Source organism: Astatotilapia calliptera, chromosome 18 (assembly GCF_964374335.1).
Source record: "Astatotilapia calliptera chromosome 18, fAstCal68.1, whole genome shotgun sequence".
In the NCBI taxonomy this organism is placed as follows: Eukaryota; Metazoa; Chordata; class Actinopteri; order Cichliformes; family Cichlidae; genus Astatotilapia; species Astatotilapia calliptera.
Window position 1 is genome coordinate 3,968,039 of NC_137439.1, and position 18,581 is coordinate 3,986,619.

At 42.6% G+C, this 18,581-nt stretch overlaps 1 protein-coding gene across 11 annotated transcripts in view; it reads left to right on the forward strand.

Moving 5' to 3' along the window:
• The first annotated feature begins 220 nt into the window (after positions 1-220).
• Positions 221-18,581, forward strand: part of oc90 (otoconin 90) — a 28,789-nt gene continuing 10,428 nt past the window's right edge. For 6 of the 11 annotated variants that reach the window (XM_026149168.2, XM_080292824.1, XM_080292831.1 and 3 more), the window contains exons 1-13: positions 222-374; positions 4,246-4,297; positions 4,913-4,966; positions 5,856-6,030; positions 12,053-12,162; positions 12,411-12,542; positions 12,741-12,821; positions 14,474-14,521; positions 15,241-15,306; positions 15,992-16,090; positions 16,173-16,250; positions 16,434-16,523; positions 17,778-17,987. In XM_026149168.2, the coding sequence (XP_026004953.2) occupies positions 339-374; positions 4,246-4,297; positions 4,913-4,966; positions 5,856-6,030; positions 12,053-12,162; positions 12,411-12,542; positions 12,741-12,821; positions 14,474-14,521; positions 15,241-15,306; positions 15,992-16,090; positions 16,173-16,250; positions 16,434-16,523; positions 17,778-17,987 (1,231 nt within the window). In that variant the 5' untranslated portion in view covers positions 222-338. Of the gene's footprint in view, positions 375-4,245; positions 4,298-4,912; positions 4,967-5,855; positions 6,031-12,052; positions 12,163-12,410; positions 12,543-12,740; positions 12,822-14,473; positions 14,522-15,240; positions 15,307-15,991; positions 16,091-16,172; positions 16,251-16,433; positions 16,524-17,777; positions 17,988-18,581 lie in introns of all 11 variants that reach the window. The other 5 variants (XM_080292825.1, XM_080292827.1, XM_080292830.1 and 2 more) reach the window with 4 other exon arrangements.

Below are 18,581 nucleotides of genomic sequence, written 5' to 3' on the forward strand. Positions count from 1 at the left end.
CCAGGGGGATCAGATAAGTCCAGGTCGAACCCCAGGTCACAGAGCCAGCCCTCCTGCGGGGACAAAGACCACTCTGTGGGTCCCCCCTGTCAGGACCCCACCTGTGCTAAAGCCTGAAATACCTGCATGGAAAAAAACCCACGATAAGCTCCTGCTCAGGTATCACCTGATAGCCAATAAGAGCTGACCTGAACAGGATAAAGGTACCCCCCACCCCCCACCCCCCAGCCCCAGAGAGATAAACAGGAGCTCAGAGTTTATTCTGTTAGACAACAAGCATTAAAAAGGGTTCCTGCCCACCGAGGTGCGTCTCACTCCTGAACGTGGCACCGAGTTTAATGCTCACTGAACAAACCAGAAATCCCACAAATAAGGTAAGAGTTTCTTTGCTGTTTAAATCTGTCTTTGGTTTGGTCAGAGTGTGTGCATGTGTGCATACACAGTATCAAACAGCACAGCTATAAAGTAAGGACGTATGAGTGTAACAGGCAAGGATAACGTTCATGTTAAGTCTTCAAAGCGCTCAACTTATCATTGCGTAACGTTGCCTCTGATCACTGGATATGTGAGACAGCTTAAAAATCCATGGCAAAGGCAGTGCTGCAGCCCCTCTGGCCTTCAGCCTCTGACAGCTATCACAGCTAACAGAGGCTGATATTATTGAGCATTTTCACTCTGTAGTCAGAGACTAACTGATGGGTTTTTAGCTTTACACTGCACAGAATGTAAAGAGGTAATATTAAGGAAATGTTAAAGAAACTGAGAAGTTTCGTATGCTCATCATGAGCATGAATGTCATGGTGGATTGACTGTACACGGACGCTGTCCATCTGATCTGACTGAGCTGGAGCTGTTTTGCAAAGAAGAATGGGCAAAGATTCAGTCTGTAGATGTGCAAAACTGGTAGAGACAGACCCTAAAAGACTGGCAGCTGGAACTGCAGCAAAAGCTGATTCTACAAAGTATTGACTCAGGGGGCTGAATAATTACACACACCCCACTTTGCAGTTATTTATTTGTAAAAAATGTTTGGAATCATGTCTGATTTTGGTTCCACTTCTCATGTGTGCACCACTTTGTGTTGGTCTTTCACGTGGAATTCCAATAAAATTGATTCATGTTTGTGGCTGTAATGTGGCAAAATGTGGAAAAGTTCAAGGGGACTGAATACTTTTGCAAGCCACTGTAACTCAGTGTTTGTCTCATTTGACCATAAAACATGCAGCTGAAAATTCACGGAGGCTTCTTTCTTGGTCAGCACGCTCTCGGTCCATGGCGATGTAAATCTCGCTTGAGCCTTGGTTAGTTCCTGAACATCCAGACTCTCATCTGAGGGTGACAGGGTTTTCTTCCAGATGTTGGCAAAGTGGTGAAACATCAAAATAAGAGAGAAACTGCCAGTCGTAGTTAATCAGGATCACATGAGAAGTTAATAGACCTTGGCATTGTAAAGTCTATTTCAATGTAAAGACATTGTAGAACCTTTAGAATCACTTATTAAAGGATTTAAGTGAGTGTACGGATTTTTCCTAATCCAAACAAAATACATTTAAACCCAGTCCTTGATTATTTTTTAATGCAGTAAAGTTATATGCTGTGCAACCTTTCCACCAAAGACATTCATGCTCATGATGAGTGTATATAAACCACAAACTATTTATTCCTGTTTCTTTAAAATTATAATCTTTGTAATGATGTGAAAATTTTCTGTGGATTTCTTTTATACAACCTGCATGAAAGAATTTTAAAAAAAAGTCAGATTAGCCTTTTGTAGTCCATCTTCAGGACTTTGTAGTTTCATCATGGCAGACCCACCTCAGCAAACCACACAGTTCTTTTCCTGAGTCCTTAAACTCTTCTTCACATCCCTCCACGCTGCCCTGGAGGTCATGTGACCAGTGAGACAGCAAATTTGGCTTTAGTGCAGAAAACATCATATATATATAAATCAAGTGAAATAAATCAAGTCAAGTCCAGTTTTAAAGCCAACAATGAAGTTATCCTGACATATTTACAGGAAGTGTGCTCACTAATCCCCTCAAAGACATAAACATCTGATTTTACTCAGTAAACTAAATGAGAGTACTGATAACAAAAACATGTTTGCTAGCTAAAACCTCAAACACAAATCTACATGTAAATATTTTGTCTCATTTTCAAATGAATACGTCCGACTTAATACTAGAGGAAACATTTAATTGCTTAAATAAAGATGAAATAAAGTTTTAAGGGAACAGGATCCGATGCAAAAGTAAACTACAGCAGCTTTTCCTATGAAATATTTCCTGGATTGCACGGTACCTATCAGCATGCAGCATTCGTTGTTTTTCTGCTGCAGAATCCTTCATCATTGTTGTTGCTCTATTGATATCACTCCATAGATCATAAAAAAAGACTCGTCAGTGTCATCTGGATCCATTAATGTGCAGAGCTTTGAGGTCCCATTAAAGATTAAATATAAGTGCAATAATGAGACAGCTGACCTCCTGAGAGGCACTGATCACTTCCCTGCTCTTGGTGAAAAATGCTTGAGGCTTTAATAACGTTAATGAAACACTTCTTCACCTCATCGAGCAGACGGGAGCCACAGGTGAGCCGAACCGTTTGAAGCTGTTAGAAACATTGAAGTACTGAGCAGAGAAGGTGGAGAAGGGTCATCGTCCTTGTTTTTGTGTAGGAGTCAGCGCTGTAATGGCTGATGTCAGAGTATTTTCAGATGTTACATATTTGTTAAAACGCGTGACCTCTGTGGTGCTGTCTGATGACTTTGTTGCTGTGCTTTGGTCGATGATCCTCACCTTTGAGCGTTTGCAGGAATCACAGCGTCGTTGCTGCTGAGAGCAGCGGCTCAGTAAGCTTCAAACTGTGACCTCTTCTGGTTTTGCAGAGAATTACAGCAACATGCAAATCAGAATATGAAATTTACATTTACCATTTATTCAAGTCTGTTTCAGGAAGCAAGATCGGGGATAAGTGTAGTAATCTCAAATTCCCCAGAAACAAGCTGGGATGCTTACACTGACTCTGCACATGCTCAGTATGATACCCGTATATAAAAGATGCCCACTATGAAATATCAAATTTGTTTTGTATCTTCAGTGTTGTTAAAATGTTGGTATTTTGGAGGGAGAAGTGACCATATTTGCCTCAGAGTGGAGTGCTACTTTATCAGCTAATGCTAGCTAGCTTAGCTAGCAGTGTCTAGCTAGACCCATATCTGCTGGTTACCAAAGTAATAAAACAGTCTACTGGATGTATTATACAACATTACAAGTACACCGACAGTTGAAATATGGTGGCGAAATCTGGTCCAGTGATTCAAAGTAGTGTAAGTGAGGCCTAGCACACAGCTAGCAACTGCAAGTGCCCAGTGATACCTGTCAATCAACGTGGCCACACCCCTAAACTTAAACCTTACCAGCATCCAAATAAATAGGTTGGCATAAATGTCACCCTGTACAGGTACAGGTGTTACGAAGGGTTAAACTACCCACAGAAACCGAAACTGTTTTTGAACCAGGCCGTTTATTTCTGTTCTGAACACTGGAAACACTTTTGAAGCCAGCCTCTAGTGGACATAAGAGGGACTGCAGCTTTTGGTTTTTAAATGTTGAATTTATTTAATTTAATTGGATTAAGGGAGCAGGTAGTGATCCATAAACACATGGGGAGTGATAGTGGAGCCTATTGCAGAAAAACTATAGGGGATAAATCAGGGTCAATACTATGACCTCAAATGAAAATCATGATTAATTGAACATTTTACCTCGATTTTGATTATTGATTATGATCATCAAACACACACCTTGATAGTTTACCAGGTTTGCACTGTGAATGTGATCTAAAGCTGGCACATTTGCTGCGGTGATATGACTGTAACAGATTGGTGGGATTACCTTGGGTCACTGAAACCATTTTTCACGTGATTTTCTACTTTATGTTTGATGTTGTCTTCAGTAAAGATTAAAATTATGTCCATACAACAGAAACAGCATTTTTAACTATAATCTTCATCAAAAAGGAAAGTTCGAAGTCTATTCTTAAAAGTAGAGAGAGGGTCTGTCGCCCAAACCCACACTGGGAGCTGGTTCCACAGGTGAGGAGCATGGTAGCTTTTAGAAACGCAGGAGCGACAGGTAAGCCTGATCAGACAGGTAAGCCTGATCGGATTTGGTCTGATATGATGAGCTTGTGCACCCGACAGGAAGTTGAATATGAAAAAAAGCTTTCTCCATCTGAACGCAGGTACGAGTCATGTTCCTGATGTATATGTTTCTGCTGTCTGCTCTTCCAAACGGTGAGTCCCTCTGTAAAACCACATTATATAGGATCCATTTACTAGTTCTACACTAATAATGGATTGCATTTATATAGCACTTTTCTAGACCCTCAGAGCGCTTTACAATGCCACTATTCATTCACTCTCACATTCACACACTGGTGGAGGCAGCTACAGTTGTAGCCACAGCTGCCCTGGGGCAGACTGACAGAAGCGAGGCTGCCATATCGTGCCATCGGCCCCTCTGGCCAACACCAGTAGTTGGTGAAGTGTCTTGCCCAAGGACACAACGACCAAGACAGACAGAGCAGGGGATTGAACCGGCAACCTTGCAGTTACAAGATGATGGTTGCTTCCCAACCCCCTGAACCACGGTCGCCCCGATATACATACATATAGTTTTACCTGCTGACTCAAAGATTATGATAAGGATAATTTACCAATCATTTAACTACTAAAGAGTCAGAAATGCCTTCAAAGCATGAATAAATCTTTGTGTCAGATTAGTGGTTGAGCAGAAACGTTATGTCTCCTTTAGTTTATTCATCTGTGTGTGCTGATGTGGAAAGATTTAACTTTGGTGTTTTAAAGGTTACATTTATGACCTTAATTGTTTTATTTATCCTTATCCAGCGCTTCCCGCCGGCTCCATCTTCTGTCCAGACCCGGAGGCAGATCACATGACTGGTGAGAACAGAAGCAAACATTATGTAATAAAATGAACGGATAGATGGATAAAAATAGACAAAAACAGGACTGGAGGCAGAATGTGTATGAGAGGGGGTCAGAGGGCATTACAAACTCTTATTGCTGTGGGGATGAAGGAGCTCCCGAAGCACTCAGATCTACAGTACAGTGAGAGGAGCCATCTGCTGCTCCTGTGCCCACCCAGGAGGCCACGGAGAGAGGGTCTACTTTAGTCCATCGCCCCCCTCTGCCACAGTTTTAAGTGAGTCCAGCCTCCTGCTGAGCACCAGGCTGGCGTTAGGCTGTTTGTGGTCATTTGTGTCATGCATTTCTTTATAAAATAGACATTGATGGTGACATGTCTGCTTTATGATCAGTCTCGTCCTCACATGTGGACCCCTGTGCTGCATCTTTAAATGAAGTATGGACTCAGGACTTTGTTTTTTCCAGCTGAGTTTTGCTGAGTCTTCGGTGTTACAACATGAGACTTAATTGTAGTGATAAAGGTACGGACTCGAAGCTGCGTTGTGTAAATTTCCTAAACCTTCATGGATCTACAGCAGCACCAGTGTTCTCAACTTGGATAGCTCAAACAACAGTCGTAGACTTTCTGTGGCGTTGTGGGCCGTTGTTGACATCGAGGTCGAGAGGCTTTGATGTTCATTGCCTCCTATGGTCTTAATCTTCACTGTACCTGCATGTGGAGACCTGCAGTCCAAAGAATCTTCCACCCTGTGTGCTTCTCTGGACTCGAGTTACCTGCAAACAGGATTATCTATGATTAAATCGCTCTGCTCTCCACCTCAAAGTTTACAGAAGCTCTGCAGGTTCGATCTTCTCGCAGCCTCGGCGCGTTTGTTCATTCACCTTCTGTCGTCTCTTCCTGCAGATTGTCTCGGGTTGCGCTTCACCTGGATACACTCGGTCTTCGATAACTTCCCCTCCATGCTGAGCTTTGTGTCGAAGCTGCACTGTGCGACGGGGATTTGCCCACGTGACCTGGAAGATTATGGCTGCTCCTGCAGACATGTGGCAGCTGGAAACCCCGTGGATGCTCTGGACGTGTAAGTAAGCCTCAGATCGCAGCGGGACTGCGGTTACAGCAGCTGCTGAATTTAAAATACGGCAAAATTGAATTCAGAGGCTGGAGGCAGGCAGGTGTGAAGCGGGCTGGGAGAGTCTTCGCTGACCAGTCCTCCCATTCCCATGGAAAATATTATTCATTATGCTGGAATCCCTCACAGGAGTTACAGTACAGGAAATGTCAAAATCAAGAGACAATAGCTTTAGGGTGGACTGGAATAATAAATGAAACCATGTACTTACTGTAGTACATCTCTCAGGCTGAACACCTTAAAGGTCTGTCAAAGTCATCAAGAAGAGGAAAAAGCAACTCAGGGATGGTTGAAAATTTTTTGAGAGACTTTCCACCGTTTTCAACTGTTAAAGCTAACCTTTAGCTAAAGCTAACCTTTAGCAGTAGAAAGGTTAACTTTAGCTAAAGCTTTAGCTAAAGTTAACCTTTAGCAGTAGAAAGGTTAACTTTAGCTAAAACTAACCTAGAAATCTTCAGCAAGTCAAAAACTGCAGGCTAAACTAAACACTCAGTTTTAGACACTTTTTTTCTAACCTGGATCTGTATGATGCTATATGATGATACAGAAGCCACACCCACTTGCTGGGGCAGCCAATCAGAAGAAACGTCACTGAAAAGGAAGGGTTGGACTAAAGGAGGAGGGGCTTGTTTCTGACATAGCATTAGTCGAGTCGCTGTAGTAAGGCCCAGGGTAAATAAATAAGGATGATTATAAACTGTGAATCATGCAAAGCTGCCCTCACATAGTAAAGGAATAAAAATATGGAGATAGAAATGCGTATATTGTGTCCCATTTAGGGATGACAAAGCACTTTATTATTGTAGCTCCGCCCCTGCAACAGGGAAGGGGAGGAGCTACCAGTCAGGGAAAGGTGGATATGTTATCTACATAATAAAGTTCTGTACAAAATACTAAATTTGGTCAAAATAGCTGTGAGCTCAGAGCTGAATTAATAATTAATAAATATTATGACTTCTTTTTCTTTTTAATGTTACATTTACAGCTGAAGTCACTTATTTGCTTAGCGATTTAATTAACAACTTTTAAATACATTCTTCTTTCATAGTATAATCTTCACGTGCTTCCTCCGAAGCACACTTTCTGTGTACTCACTACCTAATTTATAGCCAAAGTATTCACTCACTGTCTCTGTACTGTCTCGCTAGCCTAGCTTAGCTCGTAGCCGACTCATTAGCACCATGGCTACTTCACCTGTCCCTCCTGCACTTTCTTGCTCATTGTGTCAGATGTTTAGTTACTCCTCGGCCTCCTTTAGCAGTAATGATATCTGTAACAAATGTAGCATATTTGCAGCGCTGGAGGCCAGGATTACTGAATTGGAGACTCGGCTTCGCACCCTTCATTCACCCGCAGCTAGCCAGGCCCCTGTAGCTGGTGCAGCCGAAAATAGCGTAGGCCCCGCTAGCTGTTCCCCGGCAGACCCCAAGCAGCTGGGGAATCAGGGCGGCTGGGTCACGGTGAGGAGGAAGCATAGTCCTAAACAGAAGCCCCAGGTACACCACCAACCCGTTCATGTGTCTAACCGTTTTTCCCCACTCGGCGACACACCCGCCGGGGGTCAAACTCTGGTAATTGGCGATTCTGTTCTCAGACATGTGAAGCTAGAGACACCGGCAACCATAGTCAATTGTCTTCCAGGGGCCAGAGCAGGCGACATTGAAGGAAATTTAAAACTGCTGGCTAAGGGTAAACGTAAATTCAGTAAAATCATAATTCACGTCGGCAGTAATGACACCCGGTTACGCCAATCGGAGGTCACTAAAATCAATATTGAATCGGTGTGCAACTTTGCCAAAACAATGTCGGACTCTGTAGTTTTCTCTGGTCCCCTCCCCAATCAGACCAGGAGTGACATGTTTAGCCGCATGTTCTCCTTAAATTGCTGGCTGTCTGAGTGGTGTCCCAGAAACGATGTGGGCTTCATAGATAATTGGCAAACCTTCTGGAGGAAACCTGGTCTTGTTAGGAGAGATGGCATCCATCCCACTTTGGATGGAGCAGCTCTCATTTCTAGAAATATGGACAAATTTATTAAACCCCCCAAAATATGACTATCCAGAGTTGGGACCAGGAAGCAGAGTTGCAGTCTTACACGCTTCTCTGCAGCTTCTCTCCTCCTGCTACCCCCCCAAAAACCCATCTCCATAGATACTGTGTCAGCTTCCAAAAAGACAAAAAACAAACTAAAAACCAGCAACAAACAACTTAAACATAAACAATCACAAAGAAAGAACAATACAGTATCCACATCTGAACCAAAGAGTAAAACAGTGAAATGTGGATTATTAAATATTAGGTCTCTCTCCTCCAAGTCTCTGTTAGTACATGACTTAATAATTGATCAACAAATTGATTTACTCTGCCTTACAGAAACCTGGTTGCAGCAGGATGACTATGTTAGTTTAAATGAATCAACACCCCCGAGTCATTCTAACTACCAGAAATCTCGAAGCACAGGCCGAGGGGGAGGTGTGGCAGCAATTTTTCACACCAGCCTATTAATTAATGAAAGACCAAGACAGACTTTTAATTCATTTGAAAGCCTGATGCTTAACATTGTCCACCCCAGCTGTGAAACTCAGAAACCAGTCTTACTTGTTATCATCTATCGTCCACCTGGGCCTTACACAGAGTTTCTGTCTGATTTCTCAGACTTTATATCTAATTTAGTTCTGAGCTCAGATAAAATAATTATTGTGGGTGATTTTAACATCCATGTAGATGCTAAAAATGACAGCCTCAACATGGCATTTAATCTGTTATTAGACTCAATTGGTTTCTGTCAAAATGTAAAAGAACCCACCCACCACTTTAATCACACTCTAGATCTTGTTCTAACATATGGCATCGAACCTGAACATTTAACAGTGTTTCCTGAAAACCCTCTGCTGTCTGATCATTTCCTGATAACATTTACTTTTACAATAATTGATTACACAGCAGTGGAGAGTAGACTTTATCAAAGTAGATGTCTTTCTGAAAGCACTGTAACTAAGTTTAAGAATATAATCCACCCACTGTTATCATCTTCAATGCCCTGTACCAACACAGAGCAGAGCAGCTATCTGAACGCTACCCCAACAGAGGTCGATTATCTTGTTAATAATTTCACCTCCTCACTACGTACGACTCTGGATACTGTAGCTCCTGTGAAAACTAAGGCCTCAAATCAGAAGTACCTGACTCCGTGGTATAATTCTGAAACACGTACCCTAAAGCAGATGACTCGTAATCTGGAGAGGAAATGGCGTGTCACAAATCTAGAGGATCATCATTTAGCCTGGAGAAATAGTTTGCTGCTTTATAAGAAAGCCCTCCGCAAAGCCAGAACATCTTACTATCCATCACTGATTGAAGAAAATAAGAACAACCCCAGGTTTCTCTTCAGCACTGTAGCCAGGCTGACAAACAGTCAGAGCTCTTTTGAGCCAACCATCCCTTTAACATTAAATTAAGTAATGACTTCATGAACTTCTTCACCAATAAAATTTTTATCATTAGAGAAAAAATTACCAATAATCATCCCACAGATGTAATATTATCTACAGCTACTCTTAGTACCATTGATGTTAAGTTAGACTCTTTTTCTCCAATTGATCTTTCTGAGTTAACTTCAATAATTACTTCCTCCAAACCATCAACGTGTCTTTTAGACCCCATTCCTACAAAACTGCTCAAAGAAGTCCTGCCATTAATTAATTCTTCGATCTTAAATATGATCAACCTATCTCTAATAATCGGCTATGTACCACAGGCCTTCAAGCTGGCTGTAGTTAAACCTTTACTCAAAAAGCCATCTCTAGACCCAGCAGTCTTAGCTAATTATAGGCCAATCTCCAACCTTCCTTTCATATCAAAAATCCTTGAAAGAGTAGTTGTCAAACAGCTAACAGATCATCTGCAGAGGAATGGTTTATTTGAAGAGTTTCAGTCAGGTTTCAGAGCTCATCACAGCACAGAAACAGCTTTAGTGAAGGTTACAAATGATCTTCTTATGGCCTCTGACAGTGGACTCATCTCTGTGCTTGTCCTGCTAGACCTCAGTGCAGCGTTCGATACTGTTGATCATAATATCCTATTAGAGCGATTAGAACATGCTGTAGGTGTTACAGGTACTGCACTGCAGTGGTTTGTATCATATCTATCTAATAGACTCCAATTCGTGCATGTAAATGGAGAGTCCTCTTCACACACTGAGGTTAATTATGGAGTTCCACAGGGTTCAGTGCTAGGACCAATTCTGTTTACATTATACATGCTTCCCTTAGGCAGCATCATTAGAAGACATAGTATACATTTACACTGCTATGCAGATGACACCCAGCTCTATCTGTCCATGAAGCCAGATAACACACACCAATTAGTTAAACTGCAGGAATGTCTTAAAGACATAAAGACCTGGATGGCCGCTAACTTTCTGCTTCTTAATTCAGATAAAACTGAGGTTATTGTACTCGGCCCTGAAAATCTTAGAAATATGGTATCTAAGCAGATTCTTACTCTGGATGGCATTACCTTGGCCTCCAGTAACGCTGTGAGGAACCTTGGAGTCATTTTTGACCAGGACATGTCCTTCAACGCACATATTAAACAAATATGTAAGACTGCTTTCTTCCATTTGCGCAACATCTCTAAAATTAGAAATATCCTGTCTCAGAGTGACGCTGAAAAACTAGTTCATGCATTTATTACTTCCAGGCTGAACGACTGTAATTCATTATTATCAGGATGTCCAAAAAACTCACTGAAAAGCCTTCAGCTAATCCAAAATGCTGCAGCAAGAGTCCTGACAGGGACTAGAAAGAGAGAGCATATTTCTCCTGTTTTGGCTTCCCTTCATTGGCTTCCTGTTAAATCCAGAATTGAATTCAAAATCCTGCTCCTCACATACAAGGTCTTAAATAATCAGGCCCCATCTTATCTTAATGACCTTGTAGTACCATATCACCCTATTAGAGCACTTCGCTCTCGCTCTGCAGGCCTACTTGTTGTTCCTAGAGTATTTAAAAGTAGAATGGGAGGGAGAGCCTTCAGTTTTCAGGCCCCTCTTCTGTGGAACCAGCTTCCAGTTTGGATTCAGGAGACAGACACTATCTCTACTTTTAAGATTAGGCTTAAAACTTTCCTTTTTTCTAAAGCATATAGTTAGGGCTGGACCAGGTGACCCTGAATCCTCCCTTTGTTATGCTGCAATAGATGTAGGCTGCCGGGGGATTCCCATGATGCATTGAGTTTTTCCTTTCCAGTCACCTTTCTCACTCACTATGTGTTAACAGACCTCTCTGCATTGAATCATATCTGTTATTAACCTCTGTCTCTCTTCCACAGCATGTCTTTATCCTGTCTTCCTTCTCTCACCCCAACCGGTCGCAGCAGATGGCCGCCCCTCCCTGAGCCTGGTTCTGCCGGAGGTTTCTTCCTGTTAAAAGGGAGTTTTTCCTTCCCACTGTCGCCAAAGTGCTTGCTCATAGGGGGTCATATGATTGTTGGGTTTTTCTCTGTATCTATGAAGCGCCTTGAGGCGACTTTTGTTGTGATTTGGCGCTATATAAATAAAATTGAATTGAATTGAATTGAATTTTATTCATGGGTTACAAAATTAGCTCCTTCATCTCTGTGAAGCTAATCACTGTACTTGATAAAGAACATGTAGCCTCTGTTTCTGTGCCATATCGTAGAAAACATGTTTATATGAAAATAATTATGACTATTTCTCAGATAAAAAAAAAAAAGGCAAAGACTTTTGTTTTAATCCCAGACTCGATTGCTTTGATGTACTTTTATAATAAGCCACTATATTCCTCTACGTATCTGCAAACACCAGCTGTAAGTGTATATGTGAAGAGCTTTTACTGTGAAAGGCACGTGCAGGAAGCACCCCTGCACTAAGCAGGTGGTGTTTCGCGTATCGATCGGACTCTCGTCATGTTATTCATCATTTCTTCTTTTTCCCGGTTTCCGTCTACAGGTGCTGCGAGGCTCACCGGCTGTGTTACCAGAACGCTGCCCCCTGCAGGCAGGAGCTGCCGCTTGCCCCGTACAACTTCAGCTGTGCGGCAGCTGCAAACACCAGCTGTGGTGAGACTTAGTTTATTTTGGGAAATGTGCTTGTTTGCTTTCACACTGGGAACCATCACAAGACTTTCGCTGCCAACAAAAAACAAGTTTTACTCACAGTGGAACCAAAGTTGATCGTTTTCACACGAGGAGTTTGTACAAAGTGAAAAGAAGCGATACAAAAGTGACTCCGACAGAGTAACACAGCAGAGTAAATAAAGCCTGTGGCACTAGTACAGTGTACCAATGTGGCTCTTTCTGTCTTGAAGATGCTGCTGATTTGTGCCAGCAGAGGTTCTGTGAATGTGACCGGGCCGCCATCGACTGCATGACTCAGAGCCCGTACAACTCATCGCTGAGAGGCCTCGCCGACACGTCCTGCTCAGCTACAAATCAAACAGGTGAGACGAAGCGAAGTCGTCTCCAGAGCCAACATCTGGCTACGGTCTTTGGTTCCTTTGGATGTTTAGTCACTTCACTCATGTTTTATAAGGAACATATATATTCAGCTTCCTTCAGTGTTCCTGAAACCACTGCGTCTTTCTGTACATCTGCATTACAAGCAAGAAAATAAATCTGGCTCTCTTTAATGGCACCAGTTTGGCAAAATGGGACCAAATCCATGACTCGTGCTGTGGAGGACGAGGAGGAGAGTGGATCAAAATCACTGATCAATACAGGTAATATAAAAATAACTCCAAAGACATAAATCGTGTGCAAACGGGTCTTCAGTGCAATAAAATACTGAACACACTGTGGGTGAAGCCTCAGTTTGAGTCTGTAAAAGGAGAGAAAAGAAGAATCGATGTCCTGCAAACTCACTGTGGAAACAGTTTGAGCCACTTAAAGTAAATCGAGGTACCGCAGACAGTTTTCAGTCACCAGGCGAGCAAAGAGAAACATGGATGCATCCAATTAAGTCTGGTGTTCTTTTAGGAGCAGCTCCTCTGCACACCCACACAGTTAGACCCAGACTCACAATCCGGCTGTTTGACTCGTTTCCAGCTGAGTTATTTTTACATTTAAAACCTGGTTTAGGTTTGTGTTTAACACTTTTCCTTGGACGTAACCTCAGACCTTTTTTATTATTATTATTTCAAATTTCAGACAGTTCTTTAACATGCATCAAACTTCCAGACTTGGTTTAAAATCGGCTCGATCTGAATCCTAAAACTGCAGTCGGAGATGGTCGTAACACGACAGCAGTGAAGCCGGGCTCTGTGCTTCAGTGCGCCTTCACATAAATCCTGATATGAAATGGTGAAGCCTGACTGTAAAAACAACAACTGTTGCAAGTAAAAAGAACAGTAAAATAAATATTTTAATTCTGAGTGTGCTGCTGTTTATTTGGTGCAGGTTTGCCCACAGCGGTCATGTCAGTGGGGGGATCTGTGAGTGTCACATTCCCGTGGCAGCGTGCTCGGTGTTGCTCAGATTTGAAGTTTATTTTTTCTCTGTAGAAAGAAGTTTTCTTCCCACACAGTGAACAGCGGATACTAATGTTTTTGTCACTTTTTACGGAATTAAACTCAAAGTAATGTGATTACTTCCACGCTTTAAAGGCTGCACGGTCGCACTCTCTCCTGCACTCCATGTTATCCATTGTTGATCTGCACACAGCTGTTACCGCGGTCGTCGCACGCGCTTACATCATTGTCATGAGACACTCTCACAAACAAAATCACAGCTTAGTAACATAGTAACACAGCGTGCTTACAGGAAAGTAACAGTAATCGAATTACTTTTTTTGCAATAGTAATCCCTTACAGTAACGTGTTACTATCTCTGTGACATTCACGTAGGCCTTCTTGCTTTTTCTGTTTCTGATCTTTGATAAAATTAAAGGTAAGATTGTTGTTTTTTTTTATCTTGTTTACAAACTTGTTTCATTCTGGTTTCACTGGTTTTATTTGCTAAGACGTGGTTATGTGCTGGGTTTCAGCTGGTTACTTTGTTTTCAGAAACATCCAGGCTTAGTGTGGCACAGGTTCCTTTAGACTGATTTCTTCGTTTCCGACAGATTTTTAATTTGGTCTCAGAACATTTTGGAGAACTTTTCCACTCCGTCTGTGGATCTTTGGTCTCAGTGTTTCTGTCTCTTGACGTAAAGCCGGATGAATCGTTGATGCTGTGAGGAGAAAAACTTCTGCTCTCTTTGAAGATCTTTCTTCATGACTCTTGCTGTACGTTCGGCCTCGCTGTCCTTCTGAGCGAGGCTGATTTAATAAATTTTAGCAGTGAGCTCATTAGTCCTGCCTTTCTCCGGTGTGTCTGACAGAGCTCGCAGCTAACAGCAGTCTGAGTTTCTCATTAGTTTGACCGTGTGTTTCAGAGCTGCTCGGCGGCATCGAGGACACAGGTGAAGTCTTCAGAGCAGCAGGTAAGTCTGTGTGAAACTCCGGGGGCGCCACGATCAGCGTTCCTGAGACGGCGCGTCACTTTCTGAGCGGGTCGGCGATGTCGCATCACAGGAAACGATTGATTGGGCAGAAACGCAGACGGCTGAGTCACACCTCAGCCAATTAAAACAAGGACCTCTGGATGTTTAAGCTGCAGCTTCCTGCCCACATCCAGCTAAAAGAGAAAGAAACCAGTGATTGTTCAGACCTCCTTTCATCCATGTGTCCAGATAGAGATGTCACGTCGAGCCGAGCTGCTCGCCGCCTCAGAATCAGGAGAATCTGAAGTGAAGGATGTTATTAAAGGGAGGGAGGTTTTTTTAAACCTGAGGACGGCCTGTCACGCACGTCAACCTGAGATCTGTCTGAAACTGAACCCACTCTGTTTAAACTCGAGATCAGCTCGAATTCACTTTATCTGTTACTTTGATGTCAGGAGCAGATTGAACTGAACAGGATCAGGAGCACGTCGAGGTCCATACGTTACACATATCTGTAAAGCAGTGCTTACATCCTTGGACTAAGTTTCTGATCACAAAGGACATAAAAGAGAAAATATTGGGCTCACGTTGATCCTGCCGACACAAATCCAAACTGAGATATGAAGCATCACGTTAGCGCATTAATGTGTTTCCTTATCTCTGCTTTGTTCGAGTGTATATTTGTGTGGAGAGGCTGAACTTCTCCTGTGTCTCTGCAGATGTTCTCCCAGCAGAAAACACCTCAGAAAGCTTTAATTTCTCCAGCTCGTCCTTCCTGCCAGCAGGTAAAACTCCTGTTTTTATGCTTCGCTTTACTTTCTACAACTCTGCACGTCTCCAGAGCAGAACAAAGTGAAATTTCAGGTTTTGGAGAGTTTTAAGATGCTTCCAGCCTTGAACTCGGAGTGCTCATAAAATGGACCTCCCTCCACTTCCTTTAAGAATTAATGGAGTGGAAACAGATTTCCTTTTCTGATAAAAACAGATTTAACAATGTAGTCTGATGGTAGCTTTTACTCACTGCCATTTAAAGGTCAGACGTCTACAATCAGAAGCTCCTAATGAAGCTTGTTTTGGTCTTTAACCAAGAGGAAAACAACAATTTTGATCATGAAATCAGATCATGATCTGATGTGTGAGAACTAATCGCCTAAAAATAGCACGAACACGGTTACGAGGTTCAGTTTAGTCGCTCCGGTTAGTAAAGCGTGAAGCTTAGCAGGCAGCTACATGCACCCATCAGTCTGTCGTTCTAAGACAGACACAGAAAACATTAAGCCTTGATATTCTTGATATTCTATTTCAGTGATGGCGCCAGCCTTCGTTGCCTTTTGGTGTCCACACTTTTAAAGCCTCAGTGTGAACATTTCATTCAGTAAATAAAGAAAAATGAGACTCACACATTAAATAAAGCCAGAAAACATCTACCTGCATCCCAGACAGATGAATGAACTGTGACTGTCTCCTCAGCAGGGATGGACCCACCAACAACAGGCAGGGTGGATAACCAGAGTGACACCGAGGCCATGGAGTACAACCTCAGCACTCCAGCGCCGCTGATGCCTGCTGGTATGACCTCTAATTGGCCCTCGGGCCACAGGTTTAACTCGGCACCATCTGCGTGTTATCCTAATATTTCTCATTTTTCCAGAGGAGCTTGAGGAAGGCGCAGGAGGTGCAGCAGAGGTGGAAGAGGCAGAGATGACACACCTGAGTTATATCTCTAAAGGTAACGGTTACCTCGGTTACCTCACCGTCTCCCCTCCATCCTCTCTCTAGTACTTTTCTAGCAGATTACATTTGCTAGATGCTGACCGGCGGAAAGCTTCCAAAACAGCAGAAATAATTTCCCCGCTGTTCGACTCCTGCTGCTCGATGACTCACTTGGCTCAGACGTTTCCTGCTTTTACAGATCTGAATGAGAGCGCCGCAGAGGAAGCACTCGAGCAGGAAGAGATAAATGGGGATCAGATGACCCACAATCCTCCAGCAATCAGCCGGGGTGAGCCAGAAACACTCGGCGTCTCGATCACGACTGATAAATACAAACGTCCGCCTCGGGCTTAATATAAAGCAGCTCTTTTTATTTCAATGACGCGGTGTGCTTTATATGATCCCATAACTGAGCAGTGATTCATCCGGCGTCTAATTCATAAAAGATTTTCTAAATGAGGAACATGTCCTCGTCTGTGGACAGAAGAAAAAAGAAAGGAAACTTTCTCGGGTGCAAGTTGGAGCCAGAAAAACCTTCGTTAAACTGGCTTTTTATGTGCAGAAATATTATTAATCATAATCTCTCTTTTGTGGTACTCCAAAGTGAAACTTGCAACTTCATCCAGTCAAACTTTAAATGGATATTAGTGTCTCTGACTTTGTTTGTGTGCAACAAAACTAAGGTATTTATGCAAGGTGCAGTTACAATACAGATCACTAATAATCATAAAAGCATAACTGATTAAAAGTGGCTGATTTCCCCCCTCAAGGTCACCTCCTTCCACACCTGTGGGCGGCTTCCAGCCCCACAGCCCACAGGGAGCTCTGAAACCTGATTAAACACCAGAGTCTTATTTTTCACAAGTGTGTTTGTTCCAACTGGGTCTGTGATGAAGTTACCCCACAAGCAAGTTTAAAAAGAAGTTTTTAGCTGCTTTTAAAAGAGACCACTGATTTCAAGAAAAGCCTGTGGACTGATGCAAACCCTCCTCCTGTTTTAGTTCCCAGCCTCATACGCTGTACAGCCAGTAGGCCCTGATCACATGACCTCAGGGACCTGCTGGCGTACTGTACGCTGGTGATAAATGTCGAAATCAGAATCTTAAAGTGGACTCTAAAGTTACTTTTTGTTTGAAAGGTGAGTCAAAAATTAAGATTAAATGTTCCTTTTTCAGGAAATTAAGATTCCTAAAAGAAGATTCAGCAAATGTAGCAAGAAGACACTGTTTCTGTTTTCTCTTCACAAGTGGGGGAAAATGACTGAACCCTCTATTTTAATAGCGTCTCAGCAAGATCTGCAGGTTAGAAACCTCTTGGGGTTTAAAAGAAACAGAGCTGAACCTCATCTGCAGAGCAGTGACAAGAAATGTTCTTAAAAGTGTCAAAATGTGCAGAAGAGGGAGCAGAAACAACAGGATAGAAACTGCAAAGGCACCAAAACGGAACCTTGTGGCACACCGAAGGCAAGAGAAGTGAGACAGGACTTCAAAAATACAGACAGAGTATCTGTGATGTGATGACGTTATAATTTTATCTCTTGCAGATTCAGGTTTGCGCTTTCATGGCGAAGAGACGCCAACTGAAGCAGAATCCGAGCTGACTTCTTCACTGAGCTCCGCCACTGAAAACGCACAGGTGAATCAAACGGGAGCATCAGCGCCGCTCGGTCACATTTTACCATCGACTCCTCCCACTCCTCCTACAACTCCCAGAGAGCTGACATCAGCAGCCGTGGAAGAATCAGCCGAGACAGGTGATGAAGAAATACTTATCCTTTTATGATGTGTTGATTTTTTTTAAATCTCAAATTATAGATGATGCAAAAATAATTAAAAGGACAGGGGTGTGGTCAAAGCAGGGGCTTAAGGTGGCACCGCCCTCACCCCCAGAGAGTTGAAGATTAGATTGTCCATATGAGAAAGTTACAATGAAGCCAAACCAAAGATTAAAGATACAAATGTTTGGAACAATTATTTCAAGAGCTTTAGTTGTTTGTCCATGACACTGCCCTCTGGTGGCGGTACACATGTACAACAGTCTGCAGAGCTCTCGTAGGCCCGGTGCACAGCCATGATGACCCCTCAAAACATGTTTATGGAGACAGGAGATTCATTCACAATGGAAAAAATCAGCACAGCATGATGAATTTTTAACCAGCTGTCAAGTAGTTTGGTTTATTTATGTAGTTTTATTTTTCTGAATTCCTGTGACTCTGGATTGTTTGGGTATTTTTCTTTGTAGTTACTGGCTGGATTGAGATTGTTGTATTTTGCCCTTGTCTGAGCTTGTGTGAGACTCTGTCTTAGCACCAGAAGTCAAATAAAGCACTGAAATGAAGCTCTTTTGC